The following is an 18,882-nucleotide window of genomic DNA, read 5'->3' on the forward strand; positions in this document are numbered from 1 at the left end:
CCATCCAACCCCTTCACAGTGTGATCTGATTTGCAAATGGCTGGGTGCAAACTGAGGTGGTATGGTGTGCAAAATAATGATGGACTGGGATGCAGCCAGAGTAATTACAAGTGGCTGAGATTAATTCAAGCATTTCATCCATCACTTTTTAGGTCTGGCGTTAGCCAAGACCTTTTAATAAAACAAATAATTATATATGTACAATATACTTATTTAAAGGCACTTTCAGACACCTTTTTTCATCCACTGGTCTGTTGGTGTGTCATTTACATTTTGCTTCTACCCACTACAGCATGGGGCAGGGTGCCAGCCCACTTCAGCCTCTGGATAGCATCAATTAGAGTGACGGCACCCACACAAGGAGCACATCCACACACAAGCTAGTTCCCTTTTGTGCCAATGTTTTTGTTTTTAATTTATTACTTTAATGTTGTCTTTCTGTTTAGAGTCCGATTTGACAGCAGGGTCCTTTACACCAGATGTGTGCACAGGCCGCATTTAACGCCTTATCAGTTCCTGTCTCCTGCCAATGCAGTTGTAAATTCCCTTTGGGATAGTCCTTTGTTTATTTGACTTTCTCAGATAAACAAAGGACACTCAAAAAGGAATTTTACAGCATAACAGATTCATCATGTTCTGCATTAGGTTATCGAAAGCTTCACTGTTTTACATGTGAATTCATAAGTGGACAACTCTTCAGACTTCAGAATACGTTTCTTTCTTTCTTGTGTTTCTTCTTTTTGTTCATTCCTTCTTTCCATTTTTCTTTCCTTCTTTAATTCCTCCTTTCCTTCTTTCTTGCTTTCCTTTTCTAGTCTTTCAATACTTCTTTCATTCACTTTTTCTCTCATTCTTTCATTCCTTCCTTCCTTCATTCTTGTTTTTTTCTCTCTTGTCCTCTTTCTTTTTAACCTTTTTTTGCTTTCATTCCTTATTTCCTTCTTTTTTGTTTTCATTCCTTTTTCTTTGTCATTATTTCTTTTAGTCCTTCTTTCTTGCTATCATTCTTTTTCTCTTTCCTTATTTCTTTGAGTTCTTTCTTTCATTCTTTCTTTGTTCACTTCTTTTCTTTGTCTCTCTTACCTTCTTTTTTATTTCTTTCCTTCTCTTATTTCCTGCATTTGTTCTCTTTCTTTCTTTCTTTCTTTCTTTGTTCCTCATGTCTTTTTTCTCTCTTTTTTCCTCTTTATTTTTTCTTTCTCACTTTCTTTCTTTCGTTAATTTATTCCTTTCCTGTTTTCTTGCTTTGTTCCTTTTTTCCTGATCTCTGTCTTGCCTTCCTATCTTTCCTTCTTTCTTGCCCCCATTCTTTCCTTCTTTCTATCTTGCCTTCTTCCTTTCCTTCCCCAAAGGCAGGAGGCTGGCAACCAACAACATAACAATTGGGTTTTTTAGGTCTGCATTAGCCAAGACCTCTTGCCTTTAATAAAATCATGTATATGACATAGTTACTTATGGGGATTTTCAGCCACATTTCATCCATTTGTCTGTGTTCTGTCATTCACATTTTTCTCCAACCCACTCTAGCATGCATCCAGTGGCAATGCGTCACCCCACTTCAGCCATTGGCTGACTTCTCTTTGAGTTACATCTTACTTCCCTTTCATAAGGAGTACATCCACACACAAAGTAGTTCCCTTCAGTTCCTGGGAGTGCTATGGTAATGTGTGGGGTTTCTTTTTTAGACCAAAAACATTTTTGCCTTTGGTCAACTTGTATTTTTAGATTGACAAATATCCGGTAGCTTCCGAAAGAAGGTTTTGCAAAAACCATGACAAAACAAGGCAATAATTGCCTAAGTGGTGGCGAACGACGCCAGACCTATTGGCTTTGCCAGTGCTTGTTGCATACTTTGGTGTGTCACCCTAAGTGGGATAGGTATGCCCAGATGTGGGTCCCGTGCACACACTATGTAACTGGAACCAGGCTATACCTAGCTGTTGAGTCCTAACTAGGGCGAAACCGGTTTGCTGCATTACATTGTGCATGTCACAGTTAATGCCATACTACTTTTCCCTTTTTGAGTTGTGGCAATCCTGAAGTTTTACAAAGTGTGCAGACTCTGTTGCACCTGTTAATTACTGTGTACGGTAAACTCCACACAATTTACAATTCCAACCTTTGCGCAAACAAGGGTGTGCACAGCCATTATAAAAAAAACTAGGTCCCCATAAGTGAGCCTATGGCGCAAAACAACCCATACAGAAAATATATGGAACTCAGTCTTTCTGTAGGTGAATGAACACTTGTTTAACTAGGCTACGCATATATTTTTAGATGCATAGCTAGATATGATGAACGTTAGGAGCTAATTTCACATGCTCCTTTACCACCCTCGCATGCCCAATGAAATGTGTCACGTGTGTGTGGGGCGATCATCTGTAGGAAGTAATGAGAATTGTTTGTGAGCAGAACATATGTCCATACACTGCCACATTTGGATTTCCACCTTACATTAGTGTGCCACATGTACACCTTAAAGTACTCAGGGGGATATGTACAAGGAAGTGGCGGAGCGCGACGTTAGCCTGCTTGGCTTAACGCCGCGCTCCGCCACTTCTGAAACGCAAGGCTGCACCATATTTACAAGAATGTGGTGCAGCCTTGTGTTTCCCCCTGCGATGGCGCTTAGTTTAGCAACTTTGTGCCAACACAGGCACCCTTGCACAATAGTGCAAGGGTGTCTGCGTGCAGGGGAGGATTGTTTATGTGTAGGAAGGTGTCCCTTCCTGCACATAAACAATCCTAAAATGCCATACTGTCACTTTCATGTGTGCTGCTTCATGTAGCACACACAAAAGTGACAAAATGGCATCGTTTTTAAAGGTTTGTTTATATACATGAAGGGACACCTTCCTGTCCATTAACAAATCATGGCATTTTGCTTTTTCCATGTGTGCTACACAAGGCAGCACATATGGAAAAATCAAAAACTAGGAGAAATAATGCATTTCTCCTCATTTCACCAACTTAAAACCAGGATTTACCTGGTCTTAATTTTGGCGCTGCCTCCTATGTATGCCACCCTTGTACATAGGGGGCAGCGTCAAAATGAGTGGGCATTGCGGTGGAGCGCCCTCTGTAACACCCACTGCCGGCGAACGACCTTTACACATTAAGTGGCTTAAGGCTGCCTTGTACATAAGGCGCAGCCCTTAGCGCCACCACAAAATCGTTAAAAGTGACGTTGTGGTGGCGATAGGGACTTGTACATATGTCCCTGAATGTTTAACATGTTGCAGAGCAAAGCCACTTGTTTCCAGTTGAAAGTCATCATTGCCACTTCCAAAAGGGCAGAGTTCAGGTTGTAATCCTTGCTGATTCGCTTCTGCATTGCACTGTTTCTATTTATACACTTGACAATCTTGAACATAAGGGTTCATTTGTGGCAAATTTAATGTATTCCTTAAACCCTTTAATTGATAATAAATCATTGGCATATGGTATGCAATACATATTTCTATGGGTTTGTTTATAATCACTATACACATAAAACTGCAAAGAGAGGTTGAACACTGCTTAGATGTGAATAAGTTCTGACTAATAAACGTGCAAAATAAAGTTGGGTTTTGGTGCTGCAGCGTTGACCTTGCATTGTGTGAACCTATGTTCTTATTATAGTAGGATATCTTTGATCCACAGCTAATGCAAAATTCAAGGATTCTAGGTATTCAGGACAGTATTTTAAAATGTTTATATGTTGATGCATAACGTATGTGTTTATACATAGACGAATGTGACAGATTCTTGAGACTTGTTTTTCATTTTCGTTTTTTCTCTGTTTGTTTTCAGTGTAAAGCCATTTGCCCAGCAAGCCTACTCCATTCAACCATCAGTCCCAGCGCCAATATCAGGTAGCCACCTTGGGAGGGTTGATTTGGGACCAGAGAAATTAACAAAGTGTGTGATATCTGGAAACATCTTCTGTACTAAGTATATAAGTCACATATTACCGTGCTGGAAGGCCTTTTCCTGTAGGCCACAAACTGTTTTCTGCAATATAACTACGTGCAACCTGGACCTGGGGTCAAGTAACTTCAAGAAGTTACTAATCCAAGCAGTGCGTTCTAGGTTTAAAATGTATTACTGTTCAATTAATAAGAAATATTTCAAAACGTGTATCAGGTATCTGAATTTTTGCATATTTCTTTTTCTGCATGCAATAAATTAGGGCAGCATTTAATGAGGTAGGGCTCAAGCAGGATCTGACCTGGAGCCATTCAAACCGTCAAATGTCTGTGATGCACAGGTATTCAGTGTGCCATTTATCTGACTCTGACTCCCTCCTGATATTTCAGGTAGGTACAAGACTTGCAGTTGGCTCTGACCAGCCCTGCTAGTCATTCAGAAGAGAACTTTGCATATCACTTGAGAGATCAACACCTCTGATATTATTTTAGGGTCAGTGGCGGATTTTTTAACAGAATTTGCTCCATCCGACAATTTTTTTAAATTTGATCCTTACACATGACTAGCTCTATCCTTGACCAGCTTCGCTTTTGCAGATGATTCTGAAATATGACTAACCTGTTGATGCCTCACCAATCTTTCTGTATTGATGTCCATTTATAATGCTTCTTCGGCCATTCAGATTTTTTACAATAGCAGCAGTACCTCATTTACATCACCTTAACAGATCAAATATTATCTGCAGCAGTGCCTATGGTTTATAGTATTTTGCTCGAATGACCTTCTCTTGAGGGCTGAGTGTTAAAAGACACTCCTTTTTTCTTTGCTCTGATTCTCTGAGGTTAAAACAACATCTTCCAGTAGTCACGGTGCTACCCTGCACAGGCCAGTTATGTGAGAGGTGACCCCAGCATCCTAGAATGAGTCCCTATGAGGAAAATACCCAGCAACACAAAACACCTCCTAAGCAAATTTGAAGAAGTCTTGCGGTGTCCTGTAGGTTGAGCCTTGAGGAAGGTAATGAAGAAAGACTCGGTGCTATCCAAATGAATGAGTAGACCTGGGCCAGGCAGAAAGAATGACCAAAGAAATGCCTAGCACAAAAGTGCAGGTATAGCAGCAATAATCAAGAAAAAACTTGTAATGAACTTAACAGGTGGTGAGTGCAGCGAAAAATAATTTTAAATGTATGTTACACTGCATCCACAGCATGAATTAGCTAACATATAAAGACCACAGGAACAAAATGGTCTTCTTCTTCCATTGGGTTAAGATAAGGAATTCCCAGGTGATGCAGCGGAAACGTGAGGTAAAAATATATTCACCAAACATGAATCCCGGGATCTTAGGCCTACTTCTGGACCTGCTAACTCAATGCTTTTAAGGTTAACCCGTCTGACCACAACATTGAACAAAGGTACGTAAACAATATTAATAACAAATAATATACTGGCATTTGATTTATGACAGAGATTATTATTTGTTATTAATATTGTTTACGTACCTTTGTTGAATGTTGTGATCAGACCGGTTGACTTTAACCCCTTCAGCGCTGCGGGAATTCCCCCGCGGTGCTGAAGGGTTCGAGCGCGGGCGGGGCCATGACGGAACGGTTCCGTCATGAGCACAGCGCAACCGATGCTCATGACGGAACCGTTCCGTCATGGGCATGGAAGGGGTTAAAGGAATTGAGTTAGCAGGTCCAGGAGTAGGCCTAAGATCCCGGAATAAGCCCAAGGCATGTCTTAGTGTGGCATACACTAAGTAGAATTGCGTTGTCTGCTGTTGATGCAGTGCTGAGCAATTTTCGTATTGTCGATATTGCACAGGGAACTTTGAAGTTTGTATAGTGGAGATCTATTTGGGTACCTTTAGAAAGCTCATCTGGCGAAGTCACGAAAGTTTTCACACGTAACCTAATCAATAACTGCTAGACATTTCACCTATGTAATTATGATTTTCCCATACCAATATCTGATCCTCCGATTAACCTTATGAGAGTTGACAGGGATCTGGCAATTGTTAAGACGGATTATACCCCTCTTATGAGGACCTACAATAAAGGGAATATTTTTTTTTAAAAACATGCATTATATATATATATAAATCGCATGATCTTGGCCATCAATACATGACAGACTCAATTTTACTATTCACTTAGCATTATCTAGTTCTTTTGGAAGCACCCCAGAGAGAAATCTAACACAAATAATTTTACCCTAAATGTTAAAGTCCATCCCTAAATTAGTAGCGAAATCCAAGCAATTCACAGTTCTCATTGGTTCAGGAGCATGGGGTGTTCGGTCACACCACTTCCGTCGCACCTCATTTTCAAAAGCTCTTTGTTATATGAGCCATGCCGTCATCTTCGTCCTTCAGCAGAGGAAACCACAATATCCCCCTTCCTTGACTCGCTCACATTTTTAGACAAGTAGCAACATCTACTAGAACGGTTAGCCATAAAACTAAACATTTGCTCAAACAGTAGGAAGATCCGTACGATAGGCCAACCACATAGCCATAGACAAGAAAAGAACACAATAATCATAATGAAGGACAAATACCTTTCTTTGCAGCAGCCTACGTTTAAACAGCAAATTAAATCCTAACAGTGGTTTGAGGCCTCCTCTGTAAAACGTGCATTTTCTCTAGGAGAAATAGACAAATTCAGTTATTTGTTCACATGTAAAGCTCTATTTCATAAAATAATTTTTCGACTTCATATTGTTCTAATATTAATGCAAATATTTCTAACGATTACTCTATGTAGTTAATGTTACTCGTATCAAACTCCTTTTTTGCCCTTTACACATGAAAAACAAAACCTTTTAACATTATTTCTCAGCTATCTCTCATGCAGAAATCATTTATGGCTTACAAGTACCATTTATCATTTTCCTACACCTCTCTCGATTCCCTTCTCAAATACCCAATGTTAATTTCACAACACATGTTATTATTTTTACACAAACGGAGGTTTAATCCAAGCAGGGTTTATTTATGAAAATCCTGCTACATCACAAGCAAGGAAGCCTTCTGGGGTTGGACTGAAATACAGTCCCATTGCTTTGAGGTCTTAATGCTGGGGTTATATGTCTTTTAAGGTAAGCCATTTAGGCACAGATGTACGGAGCCAGTTAGCATTTCTTAATGGGCTGATTCATTATTTTGGGCCATTAAGAAAAGCTAAATGGCTTTTTCAGATATGTAAAGGGCTAAAACCAGTTGAAATTTGCGATTCCTACACGATAGAAATCGCAAAAACAATTTCCTATTTCTTCCCTAGGCAGGAATGCACTGGCATTGCCTATTTGCAATTCCCTATTGGCAATTCCTAATCTTTAGGAATCGCTATTAGGGAATCACGAATTTTGTACATTACTACAAAGTCGCTATTTGCAAAATGCAAACCGGAACCTTAGTACATCTGGCCCTCAGATGTTAATCATTTTCTTTTTTTTTTTTAAAAGGTTCAGGTATGATTATTTTAGTCCACTGTTCTGCTCTATTACTCCGTGCTCTGATTTGGGAGATAACAACATTCAGAAACCCCTCAAGCTTCGGGGAGAGAGCGACAAGAAACATACTCGGAGAACCCTCTAAACTCCACATACACACAAGCCTCCCAGAGATGCTGGTGTTTCCAAAACAAGGAAGAAAGCAGGAGTGCAAGTCCCTCTGGAAGAAACTCCAGAGAAGCCTCTACACTCTGAACTGCCACCCACAACATGGAACCTAACCCATGGAAGACGTAAGAACTACACCTGCGAAGTCCAACACCGCATCTCAAGGATACAGTACAAACTAAATACGTGATGGTTTTGAAATGGATAGCTCATAGGCAAAACACATTTCATATTACCAGTTATATTATTTCTTTATCAATTAATCCATTTACAAAATGAAGTAACCAGTACTACGTCTAAATAAATGTAAAAGATTAGTGATGATCCTTAATTCATGTTTTTTACTTACTTGATTTTGTCATTGGAATTAAAATTTTCATCGATAATTTGTTTTCAGAAAATATAGCTAAGAGCGAATGGATTATTTTTGTCCATGACTGACACACAGCTGTACACAATAGTAAATATTAGCCTTACAACCGCATTCCATCTAGCTGAATTAAAAATCTTGAAAAGATTACAATTTGGCATGCAAACTTAAAACATGCCTTACGGAATGCAGACACAATGGTACATTTATTCACATATATTTGAACTGTCCCATGGTTCAAAACCTCTGGTAGCAGGTTGAGACAATGACTGGGAAGGCATTGAAAAGGCTATTACACCTGGTGGTATCCACACAAATACTAGATCGCAGGGAGATCTAAACATTATAAGAATCGTAAACTGTGTGAATCGGGGCTACAGTAGAAAGAGAAGTAGTGATATAGCACAAAGATGTGGGAGGCACAAATCGCTGTCAATTGAGAGTGGTGCTGAAATATGAATTGTTGCACAGCACTCTGGCACTACCGTAGTCAGCACTGACTACACATTGTGATCTACTACAGTCAACCAATCATTAGGCAAACAGCCGCAGCCTGTGCAGGTAAGAGCAGTGGGGCGGTGGGGCCGGGTTGCGGAGAGGATTCGATAGATGACCACAAGGGAAAATTAAATAATTAATTTTCCCTCCTCGTGTGTCGGAATCCCCACCACTCTGCCCCACCCCTTTTACCTGCACAGGGCTCCACTGTTGACGAAGCTATCAGATCTAGAGGATACTTTTCTAATTGCATAATGACTAATATGACCTAAGTATCACAAATGCAAGAGCAACTCAAAACTGTTCTCTAATGGGGCCTAGCTGTAAAGTACAGATCAAATACGTCATTTCTTTGATTTGACAAAATCAACAGCCATCCATATAAGATGTTACACAATGAAGACTTAAAATTTAAGCCGGGTCTCTGTATTTTAATTTAGCTGTCAGAAATAAAACTTGAAACATGAATGAAAGTGAGCAGGGAGAAAATTATTTTAGTAAGTAAATGCTTTTATTCTTACATTAATGTATCTTACTCTTACTTACTGAGAGCAGTATTGTCTCCAAATATTGGGACCTGGCCACGTATAGAACGCACCAAGAAAATCACAGAAATCTCCATGTTCCTGCCCAGTGGTGAACCAAATCAAGAACATAGCACTCACAGATCCAGGAGTTGATAGAACCCAAAGAAGAAAAAAAAGAACAAAAGCTTAGTAATGAAAATAGAAGAATGTGGACAATGGCACAGATAAATTGGCACTTTCGACAGTGCGAGACTGCAGCTGCTGGCTAGAGCCACTTAGCCCTGTGCTTCAAAAGTCACTTTTTTTTAAAATTCATAGCCCTTCTACCCAGGCCCTGTCTGTTCAGCAGGGGAAATTCTGCTGTGTCTTCTTTCAGCATGTCCAGGAGTATGTCATGAAATGGTTCTGTAGTATGCAGGGGTCTGGTATCTGAAAATATTTCTGTATTGCCCCCTTTTTGAATGGTATAGAGAGTAAAAGAAATTGACAGTTTCTTTCCCTGCATCCCACTAGTCGTGTTTCAATGCCATGTTTGCATATGGTCAAACCCACTGAAATGATTTGGGCTATAGGGAACTTTGGCTCTGACTTGAAATATGTGTGGGCCTCACATTGGATGATGAAACCACTGTAAATGAATATTAGGCTCTATCAAACCCCTCTCCTGATACTTTATCTTTGTGAAATGGACTATAAATTTCTTTGAATAATTCTTACTGGGGTTGCACTCCTGACTTATGACTGGTAATTATCATTTTTGAGAGACTTCTAAACTTTGCAGTATCTAATAATTCTATGTTCGAGGCATATGAGCTGCAGATTATACACTGTGCATAGATCACCATCTGGTGTTGGGCCCGGATGTTTGCTGTTTGTTTTTCTTCTTGGACAGTCTTTGGAAGTCACGAGTTCGGTGACTCCTCCTTCGGTCCGTACTGTGCATGGGCTTCGGCTCCATCCTCAGATAGTTTTTTTCCGCCAACGGGCTCGGATGTAATACTTCGTGCTCCGGCTTCGAACCTTACCAGTTCGACCTTCGACGAAAAATCCTCGTCCATCGAGATTCTTTAGACGAAATCGACTTCTTCATCTCTCTCTTCGGCACTTCTTCGATTCCAGGCAGCAGCCCTCGGGCCTATCTCGACTCCGGTCTCGGCCGATGGAAAGGACTCCCTTCAAGAAGTGCCCAAAATGTGGGTCTAAATTTCCCCACACCGACCTCCATCAGGTGTGCAACCTCTGCCTCTCTCCCGAACACAAGGCCCGAGACTTCCCCATCTGCAAGTCTTTTCGTTCGAAAAAGACTATTCGGGATCGACGAGCTCGACGCACCATGGCGCACTCATCGACCTCGGCTCCACCTGACATCTTCGGAGAAGACACCGGAGCTTCGGGACAGCAGCACACCGAGCTGGAGGACGACGTCGTCAGCGCTTCCGAGGCCGACGACTCCGACGTGGAGGAGATCACACCGGCGCAGAGGGTCGTGAGTACTCTACCCCCTCCCACTCCCGCGCCCATACCGAAAGAGACTCCGGTTACGCCTTCGCCTCCGGGCCTAGGGAAAACCAAGCATACTGCTTCCATCACCCCACCTTCGGGCCCGGTGAAAAAGCATCACAGGTCTCCTGGCGGCTCGGGCCCGAGCCAGCCTCCTAGCGGCGCCGAAAAACATTCTTCGGCACCGAAGAAAACACCCTCTGTTCCGAAGCCATCGGTGTCGAAACCTGGCCTCTCGGTGCCGACCAAACACAAATCCCTCGGCACCAATGCTTCCGTGTCGAAGCCTGCCTCGGCGCCGACCAAAAAATCGGATACCCCGAGAAAGCACGGTGCGGATAAACCGGCGAAGCCTTCGGTTCCGAAAACATCGGCACCGACGGAGGAATCGGTGCCGGAGGAGCTTTTCACACCGGATCCTCTTCAAAAGACTTTAACAAAGGATCCAAGGACTGGACATTAAATTTTGTCTTCCAAGAAAAGACTTTTGGACAAGCCAACTCCTCCTCCACCACCAAAACGGAAGGACTCTGCCACATCCCTGTTCAGAGTACCCTCCCCACCACCTCCACCTCCTCCTCCTCCTCCTCCACCTCCTCCACCTCCTCCATCTCCGCCCCCACCTTCTCCACCCTTGCCTCATCGGTCTCCAACCCCGTCTCCAGACCCTGATGACCATGGAGATCCATTCTATGATCCCACAGATGCCCCGCAGGACCCCACTCCTCCGGGAACACCTGACCCATGGGAGGATTATCACAATCCCGATGTCACAGATGTGCCTCAGGATGGTCTCTACCCATCCAGGCCGGCTCCACCAGAGGACTCCCTGGGGTTCCACCACCTCTTACAACGGGCGGCACATTATCATGGGGTGGAGTTACACAGTGATCCAGTTGAGGAAGACTTCCTACTTGACACATTTGACATAGCAGATAAGTCTACCGCTATATTACCCAGCTTAAGGGGGTGACCAAACATGCCACAGAGGTCTTCAAAGACCCCGTCAGAGCTAGGGTCTTAAACCCCAGAATAGAGAAGAAATACAAGGCAGCCCCCACAGATCCTGCCTATATTAAAGGACCTGCGCCCCTAGACTCATTAGTGGTATCCACAGCTAGGAAGCGCTCTAATTCTCAGTCATCAGGTGAAGCTCCGCCACCTGATCAGGAGTCCAAGCTCCTCGACGCGTCAGGCAAACGCACTGCCTCGCAAGCTGCCAATATGTGGCACATCGCCAACACGCAAGCGTTGCTGGCGCGTTACGACAGAGCACACTATGATGAGCTGGAGGCTCTTATGCAACACCTCCCAGAGAAATATAAAAATAAGGCTAATGAACTAATACAAGAGGGAAAGATTATTACCAACACCTCTATTAAATGTGCCCTTGACGCAGCAGACACAGCTTCCAGGGCTATAAACACCAGTGTTCTGCTTCGCCGCCACGCTTGGCTCAGGATCTCAGGCTTTAAACCAGAGGTCCAAGCGTCTATACCAAACCACCCTTTTGACCAACAACATTTATTTGGCCCAAAAGTAGACGAAGCCTTGGAAAAAATGAAGAAGGATACAGATACGGCGAAGTCTATGGGAGCCCTGCAATCACAAACCCCTAGACGCTCCTTTCGCCGTTCCTCCTTTCGAGGCTCTGGCAGAGGTTACTCTTCCGATAACGCCTCCACGTCCTACAAGTCCCCTCCTCAGAATACCTTCTCAAAGGGCTACCAAAGAGGTGGATATCGAGGAAACAATAATAAAGGCAGGGGCAAAACCAACACCGCCCGTTCTGCCACACCGCCCACACAATGATTTTCCCCCGCTCCCCCCCAGACCATTCCACTCCGGTCGGGGGCAGACTACAAGACTTCCTTCAAACCTGGGAGGCCATAACATCAGACAAATGGGTGACCCAAATTATTCAGTCAGGGTACTGTCTCGAACTAACTTCTACCCCCAAAAATATTCCACCCAGACACCATGCGATGTCACAAGAACATACCACACTTCTGAAACAAGAGGTACTCTCCCTCCTGCAAAAACACGCGATAGAGCAGGTACCCGTCAATCAGCAAAATCTAGGGGTCTACTCTCTGTACTTTCTCATACCGAAGAAAGACGAGACCCTACGGCCCATTCTAGACCTCCAGCCTCTAAATGCATACATCCATTCAGACCATTTTCATATGGTAACTCTTCAGCAAGTTCTCCCACTCCTCCGTCAGGGCGACTTTCTCACTACACTGGACCTGAAAGACGCATACTTTCATATTCCAATACACCCTGCTCACAGAAAGTACCTCCGATTTGTGGTGGACGGCCAACATTATCAGTTCAAGGTTCTCCCCTTCGGGGTCACTACCCCACCACGGGTGTTTACCAAATGCCTGGCAGTAGTGGCGGCACACCTCAGAAGACAGAACATTCACGTCTTCCCCTATCTGGACGACTGGCTCATAAAAGCCGCGTCCTACCACCAGTGTGTGCAGCATACAAACACTACCATTCAACTACTCCACCAGCTAGGCTTCACGGTGAACCACCAAAAGTCCCACTTGATACCGTCTCACACAAAACAATACCTTGGTGCCACTATAGACACCTCAAAGGCTATAGCCTATCCCAACTCAGCCAGAATCGCAAGCATGCAAGCCCTGCGCCAAAAGTTCCTTCTTCAGCACTCTCTTCCAGCAAGAGTGTTCATGAAACTAATAGGGATGATGGCGTCTTGCATTTTCATAGTGCCCCATGCAAGACTTCACATGCGTCCACTCCAAGAGTGCCTAGCACGTCAGTGGAACCAGGCCCAGGGACAGCTAACGGATCTGGTGTTGGTGGACGGCCGCACCCATCGATCGCTGCAGTGGTGGAACACCACAAACCTTTCCAAAGGGCGACCGTTCCTGGACCCGGTTCCTCAGGTGATTCTAACAACGGACGCATCGCTCTCCGGCTGGGGAGCGCATCTATCACACCTCACAGTGCAAGGTCTATGGACGCCACAACAGAGGTTACTCCACATCAACCATCTGGAGTTATTGGCGATCTTTCTAGCCCTGAAATTATTTTAGAAACAAATTTCAGCCAAGGCAGTCCTCATTCTCACAGACAATATGACTACAATGTATTATATTCAAAAACAGGGGGGGGGCACACTCTCCCCAGCTCTCCCGCTTAGCACAGAGCATATGGAGATGGGCAATTCCACAAAAAATCTTTCTCCTGGCACAACACGTCCCAGGCATACAAAACACCATGGCAGATCTGCTCAGCAGACAAACGCAGCAAATGCACGAATGGGAACTGCATCCACAAGTTCTTCACCCATTCTTTCACAAGTGGGGGCATCCTCAAATAGACTTCTTCGCCACCCACGAAAACAAAAAATGCCCAAGCTTCGTCGCCAGATACCCACACCCATTGTCCAAAGGCAATGCGATATGGATGAACTGGTCAGGCAGATTTGCATATGCCTTTCCACCTCTCCCACTAATTCCGTTAGTGGTAAGGAAGCTACAGCAGCACTCCCTCACACTCATTCTGGTAGCCCCAACATGGGCCAGGCAGCCGTGGTACACCACACTTCTAAAGCTATCAGTGGTACCACATCAAAAACTGCACCTGTCCCCATGCCTCCTAACCCAGAACCATGGAGAAATCAGGCACCCGGACCCAGCTCAGCTCAACCTTGCGATCTAAATCTTCCCCCTGATTGCATGAACATTATCAAAGAAGCCAGACGTCCTACCACTCGAGCATGCTATGCCGCAAAGTGGAAGAGATTTGTTGTTTACTGCCGTAACAATACAATCAACCCTTTACATGCATCCATACAGCACATCATTTGCTATCTGCTCCATCTTCAAAGGTGTAACCTGGCGTACTCATCCATCCGTCTACACCTAGCAGCAATTGCTGCTTACCTACAAAACAGACAGCATTTATCACTGTTCAGAGTGCCTGCTATTAAAGCCTTTATGGAAGGCCTTAAAAGAGTAATTCCACCCAGGGCACCACCTTCACCTGTATGGAATCTAAACGTAGTTCTTACAAGGCTAATGGGTCCGCCTTTCGAACCAATGCATAAATGTGAACTACAGTTCCTCACTTGGAAAACAGCTTTCCTCGTAGCTATCACTTCCCTTAGAAGGGTTAACGAGATACAAGCGTTCACTATACAAGAACCCTTTTTACAAGTACATCACAGCAAGGTGATACTTCGCACAAATCCAAAATTTCTGCCCAAGGTCATTTCCCCCTTCCATCTTAATCAATCTGTGGAGTTACCGGTTTTTTTCTCGCAACCTCAATCTGTTGCGGAAAGGGCTCTACATACACTTGACGTTAAAAGGGCCTTACTGTACTACATACAAAGAACGCAACCTTTCAGAAAGACTAAACAGTTGTTCGTCTCCTTCTCACCTCCGCATAAAGGCAACCCCATTTCAAAATCAGGGATAGCTAGGTGGATTGTAAAGTGTATACAAATTTGCTATCACAAAGCAAAACTAACATTATCCGTTCCACCTAAAGCCCACTCTACAAGAAAGATAGGGGCTTCTATGGCTCTTCTAGGGAACATACCCTTAGATGACATCTGCAAGGCAGCCACATGGTCAACACCGCACACCTTCACAAAACATTACTGTGTAGATGTGCACTCCAAATAACAAGCTAGTGTGGGCCAGGCTGTTCTAAAGACACTGTTTCAAACTACTGCAACTGATACCGGTGGTCGCCGCTAGGGTTGGGTACTGCTATATAATCCATGCACAGTGTATAATCTGCAGCTCATATGCCTCGAACGGAATATGCTACTTACCAGTATGCATCTGTTCTTGGCATGTAGAGCTGCAGATCTATACACGCCCACCCGCCTCCCCGGCTACCTGTATCCGTTCCAGGCTATCTTATTTAGATAAAACACACATGGGTTTCTTCACTATTATCACTACGCTCCATCTTTTCCCTGCTGGCGAAAAACAATCTGAGGATGGAGCCGAAGCCCATGCGCAGTACGGACCGAAGGAGGAGTCACCAAACTCGTGACTTCCAAAGACTGTCCAAGAAGAAAAACAAACTGCAAACATCCGGGCCCAACACCAGATGGCGATCTATTCACAGTGTATAGATCTGCAGCTCTACATGCCAAGAACAGATGCATACTGGTAAGTAGCATATTCCTTTTGATAATCTATTGAAATATGCATTGCTGCCTACTCTTCATGTTCACAGTCATAACACACTGAAATGTGACAGATTTTAATATCTTGAGATCTAAACATGCCAGGGAGTCTTACAAAATTTCCAATGAAATCTTGCGAGTAACCACACATACATTTTAGGTTTGCTCTCTGCCTCTTAGAATGCAGTATTTTCTAGCTGTACCTTATTGGGACTACTTTGACATTGCCCCCATTGAAATTTAATTGAAAAGTCATACAGCTCTGAATAACATAGTGTTGGACGCAGAATTCAGAATGTATTCCACTTTTTGTTTATGGTAATTTCTCTTAATTGAATATGTGACCCATAAAATGTAATTATGCAGAAAGATGTCCTCCTCCACAAGGACACTTTGGAAAATTACCAGCTGTTCCATATGGACCAGACCTGTTTTTGTAGTACAGTAGACGTTGTGTCACATGGCACATGGCATTTTTGTAAATTGGGACCTGATACATACTGACTTGCAATAGTGTCGATGAAATTGAGCCTAGGGTGGGGATTTTGATAAGGAAATGTAGTAACGAATTAAGTCTCTGCATCGCTGCCTTCACTCAATACAAACCTATTGTGTTATGTGTTCTCGTGTAACCAATCCACACACAATTAATGTAGAAACTATGTGCTGCATATAGACAGCTCTGAGACTCTACAAATCTGTTTGGCCAACCCTGAGTAACATACAGCTGTTTCTCACAGGACTGGCACATATTTTCCAGAGTGACAGTATCAGTCTTTCCAATTTCTTGTTTAAGGGTATGATTTGGTTAGAGTTGCTGCAAATAGATACAGTCATACCAGGAATTCATTCTGAATGGCTTAACAAAAGGTGTCAGAAAATCAGATCATCTCACAACACAGCATTTTTTAAAACCTCCAATTGCTTCCACTCCAAACTAGAATAAGCTTTACATTGGTTTACCTCACCACACACATCCCACCGTCCTTAGATAAAAATGCTGAACTACAGGAGATCAAATATGAACTTTGGGCAAATCAAGACTTGTATCAAAATCATTAAAATTAAAAAGTTATAAAAAGGGCAACCAGACCATCTAGTTCCATGCTCCCAGAACTTGTAATTGTCTTGCGAGCATTCAGGAAGCCTGAAAATCCACCATTTCAAACTTCTCCTGAAGACTGATGATTAATGCATTCATGACCAATGCCTATGTTCAAATGCTTGATGCTTGATGTGACCAGTTCTATGCTACATAAATATGTTTAATGACTAAAAACATATTGTTATTAATCCTTCATTACTAAAGATTACTGCATCAAAGTATTCATTATTACAAAGCTATAAGACAGTATTTTTGTAATTCGCTGCAGTGAGTTTCATACAATATTTAGGCTCTCATTATGACCATGGTAGAGTGATATCCTGGAGGTTTAATTTTTAACAGTTTTGCTACTACTCCCATCCTGTCCCGACCCTTGACCCTGTCTCTGGGCAGGTCGCTCCCCACGCCACACAGCACCACCTGTGTGTCTGTGTCCCTGTGAGCCCTCTGCTGCCGCTTGCCAGAAGTTCGAGGCCCGCCTCCACCCGCAGGCTATCACCTGCGCCTCATCCCTGGTGGCCAGTGGTCGACCGTAGGTTCTGTGCGCTCGCTCTGCCCCCTTCTTGCCTGTTTGCCTTTCTGTGATTTTGCTTCTACTATTGTGTTGTATTCTGTTTTTATTCTGTTTTTCCCCCCCTTTATTACTCTTGTATTGTACTGTGCCCTGTTGTTGATTTTTTCTGCCCGTTCTAACCTCCCGTTCTTCCCGCCGCAGCGTCACCTGCAGCCCCGCCCCCCCTGCTCGCCCATTCACCGCCCCGCTCCCACCTCCCAGCTGCTCCTCCCTCCCACCTGCCCTTATATGGCGGCCGCTGTGCAGTGAGGAGAGCGACCCTTGACCCTGTCTCCAGGCAGGTCGCTCCCCACGCCGCACAGCACCACCTGTGTGTCCATGACCCCGGCCTCAGTTTAGTGACTCCATCGCCGACTTCTTCAGCACGCACGCCCTTGCCTCCACAGACTACATCCTCCTCGAAGACCTGAACTTCCACCTCGAGAACAACACTGACACCAACTCCACCACCCTGATTGACAACCTCACCAACCTCGGACTCAGATAGCTCGTCACAACGCCCACCCACTCCGCCGGCCACACGCCTCTTCTCCGCAAGCCCCCACGTCACCTTCAGCCACACCACCGAACTCCACTGGACCGACCATCGCTGCATCCACTTCACCTTCCGGAAACCCACCACGCACCACCGCACTCAACAGATCCCACGCCGCAGACCTCCAGGCCTCCAAGCAAACCTGCTCAACAACAACGCGCACAACAGCAAAGAGCTCTTCAACATCGTGAAGGAACTCTCCAACCCCAATGACATCCCACCATCACAAGACCTGTGTGACTCCCTCGCCACCTTCTTCCATCGCAAGATCGCAGACCTCCACAACAGCTTCAACAACCTGACCACCCCAACAACCACCGACACCTCAGACCCCGCGGCCACCACCCGCATCGATCCCCTACTCACCTGGACCAACATAAACAACGACGAGACCATCCTCGGCTCCACTCCCTCAGCCTGGGACGACTCCTGGTGGCCGTCTGCACTGGGAGCAGCACCGACACCCACCGACCACGCACGCAACCTGGGGTTTATCCTCGATTCAACAATCTCCATGACCAAGCAAGTCAACGCCGTCTCGTCCTCCTTCTTCAACACCCTCTGCATGCTCCGCAATATCTACAATGGTCACCCAGGCCCTCGTCAGCAGCTGGCTAGACTACAGAAACGCCCTCTACGCAGGAGCCTCGGCCAAACTCCTGAAACAACTACAATGCATACAGAACGCCTCTCCTCGCCTGATCCTCGACATCCCGCGCCACAGCCACATCACACCACACCTGAGAGTCCTGCACTGGCTTCCCGTCAACAAGAGGATCACCTTCAAGCTCCTCAACCATGCACACAAGTCACACCACAACACCGGACCGGCATACCTCAAAAGGCGACTCACCTTCTACACCCCGAACCGACAGCTCTGCTCTGCCGACCTCGCCAGCGTACCCCGCATCCGAAGAGCGACCACTGGCGGCAGATCGTTCTCCCACCTCACCGCCAAGACCTGAAACACCCTCTTCATCCTCCCACGGCAGACCCAGGACCTACTAACCTTCAGGATGCTTCTCAAGCCCTGGCTATTCGAACAGTAGCAGC

At 44.7% G+C, this 18,882-nt stretch overlaps 1 protein-coding gene across 4 annotated transcripts in view; it reads left to right on the plus strand.

Annotated features, from left to right (window-relative positions):
* Window positions 1–18,882, plus strand: part of TEAD1 (TEA domain transcription factor 1) — a 447,887-nt gene that overhangs the window by 357,725 nt on the left and 71,280 nt on the right. For all 4 annotated transcript variants that reach the window (XM_085648201.1, XM_085648198.1, XM_085648200.1 and 1 more), the window contains one exon: window positions 3,793–3,854. In XM_085648201.1, the coding sequence (XP_085504327.1) occupies window positions 3,793–3,854 (62 nt within the window). The remainder of the gene's footprint in view (window positions 1–3,792; window positions 3,855–18,882) is intronic.

This window comes from Triturus cristatus, chromosome 3_2 (assembly GCF_964204655.1).
Source record: "Triturus cristatus chromosome 3_2, aTriCri1.1, whole genome shotgun sequence".
Lineage (NCBI taxonomy): Eukaryota > Metazoa > Chordata > Amphibia > Caudata > Salamandridae > Triturus > Triturus cristatus.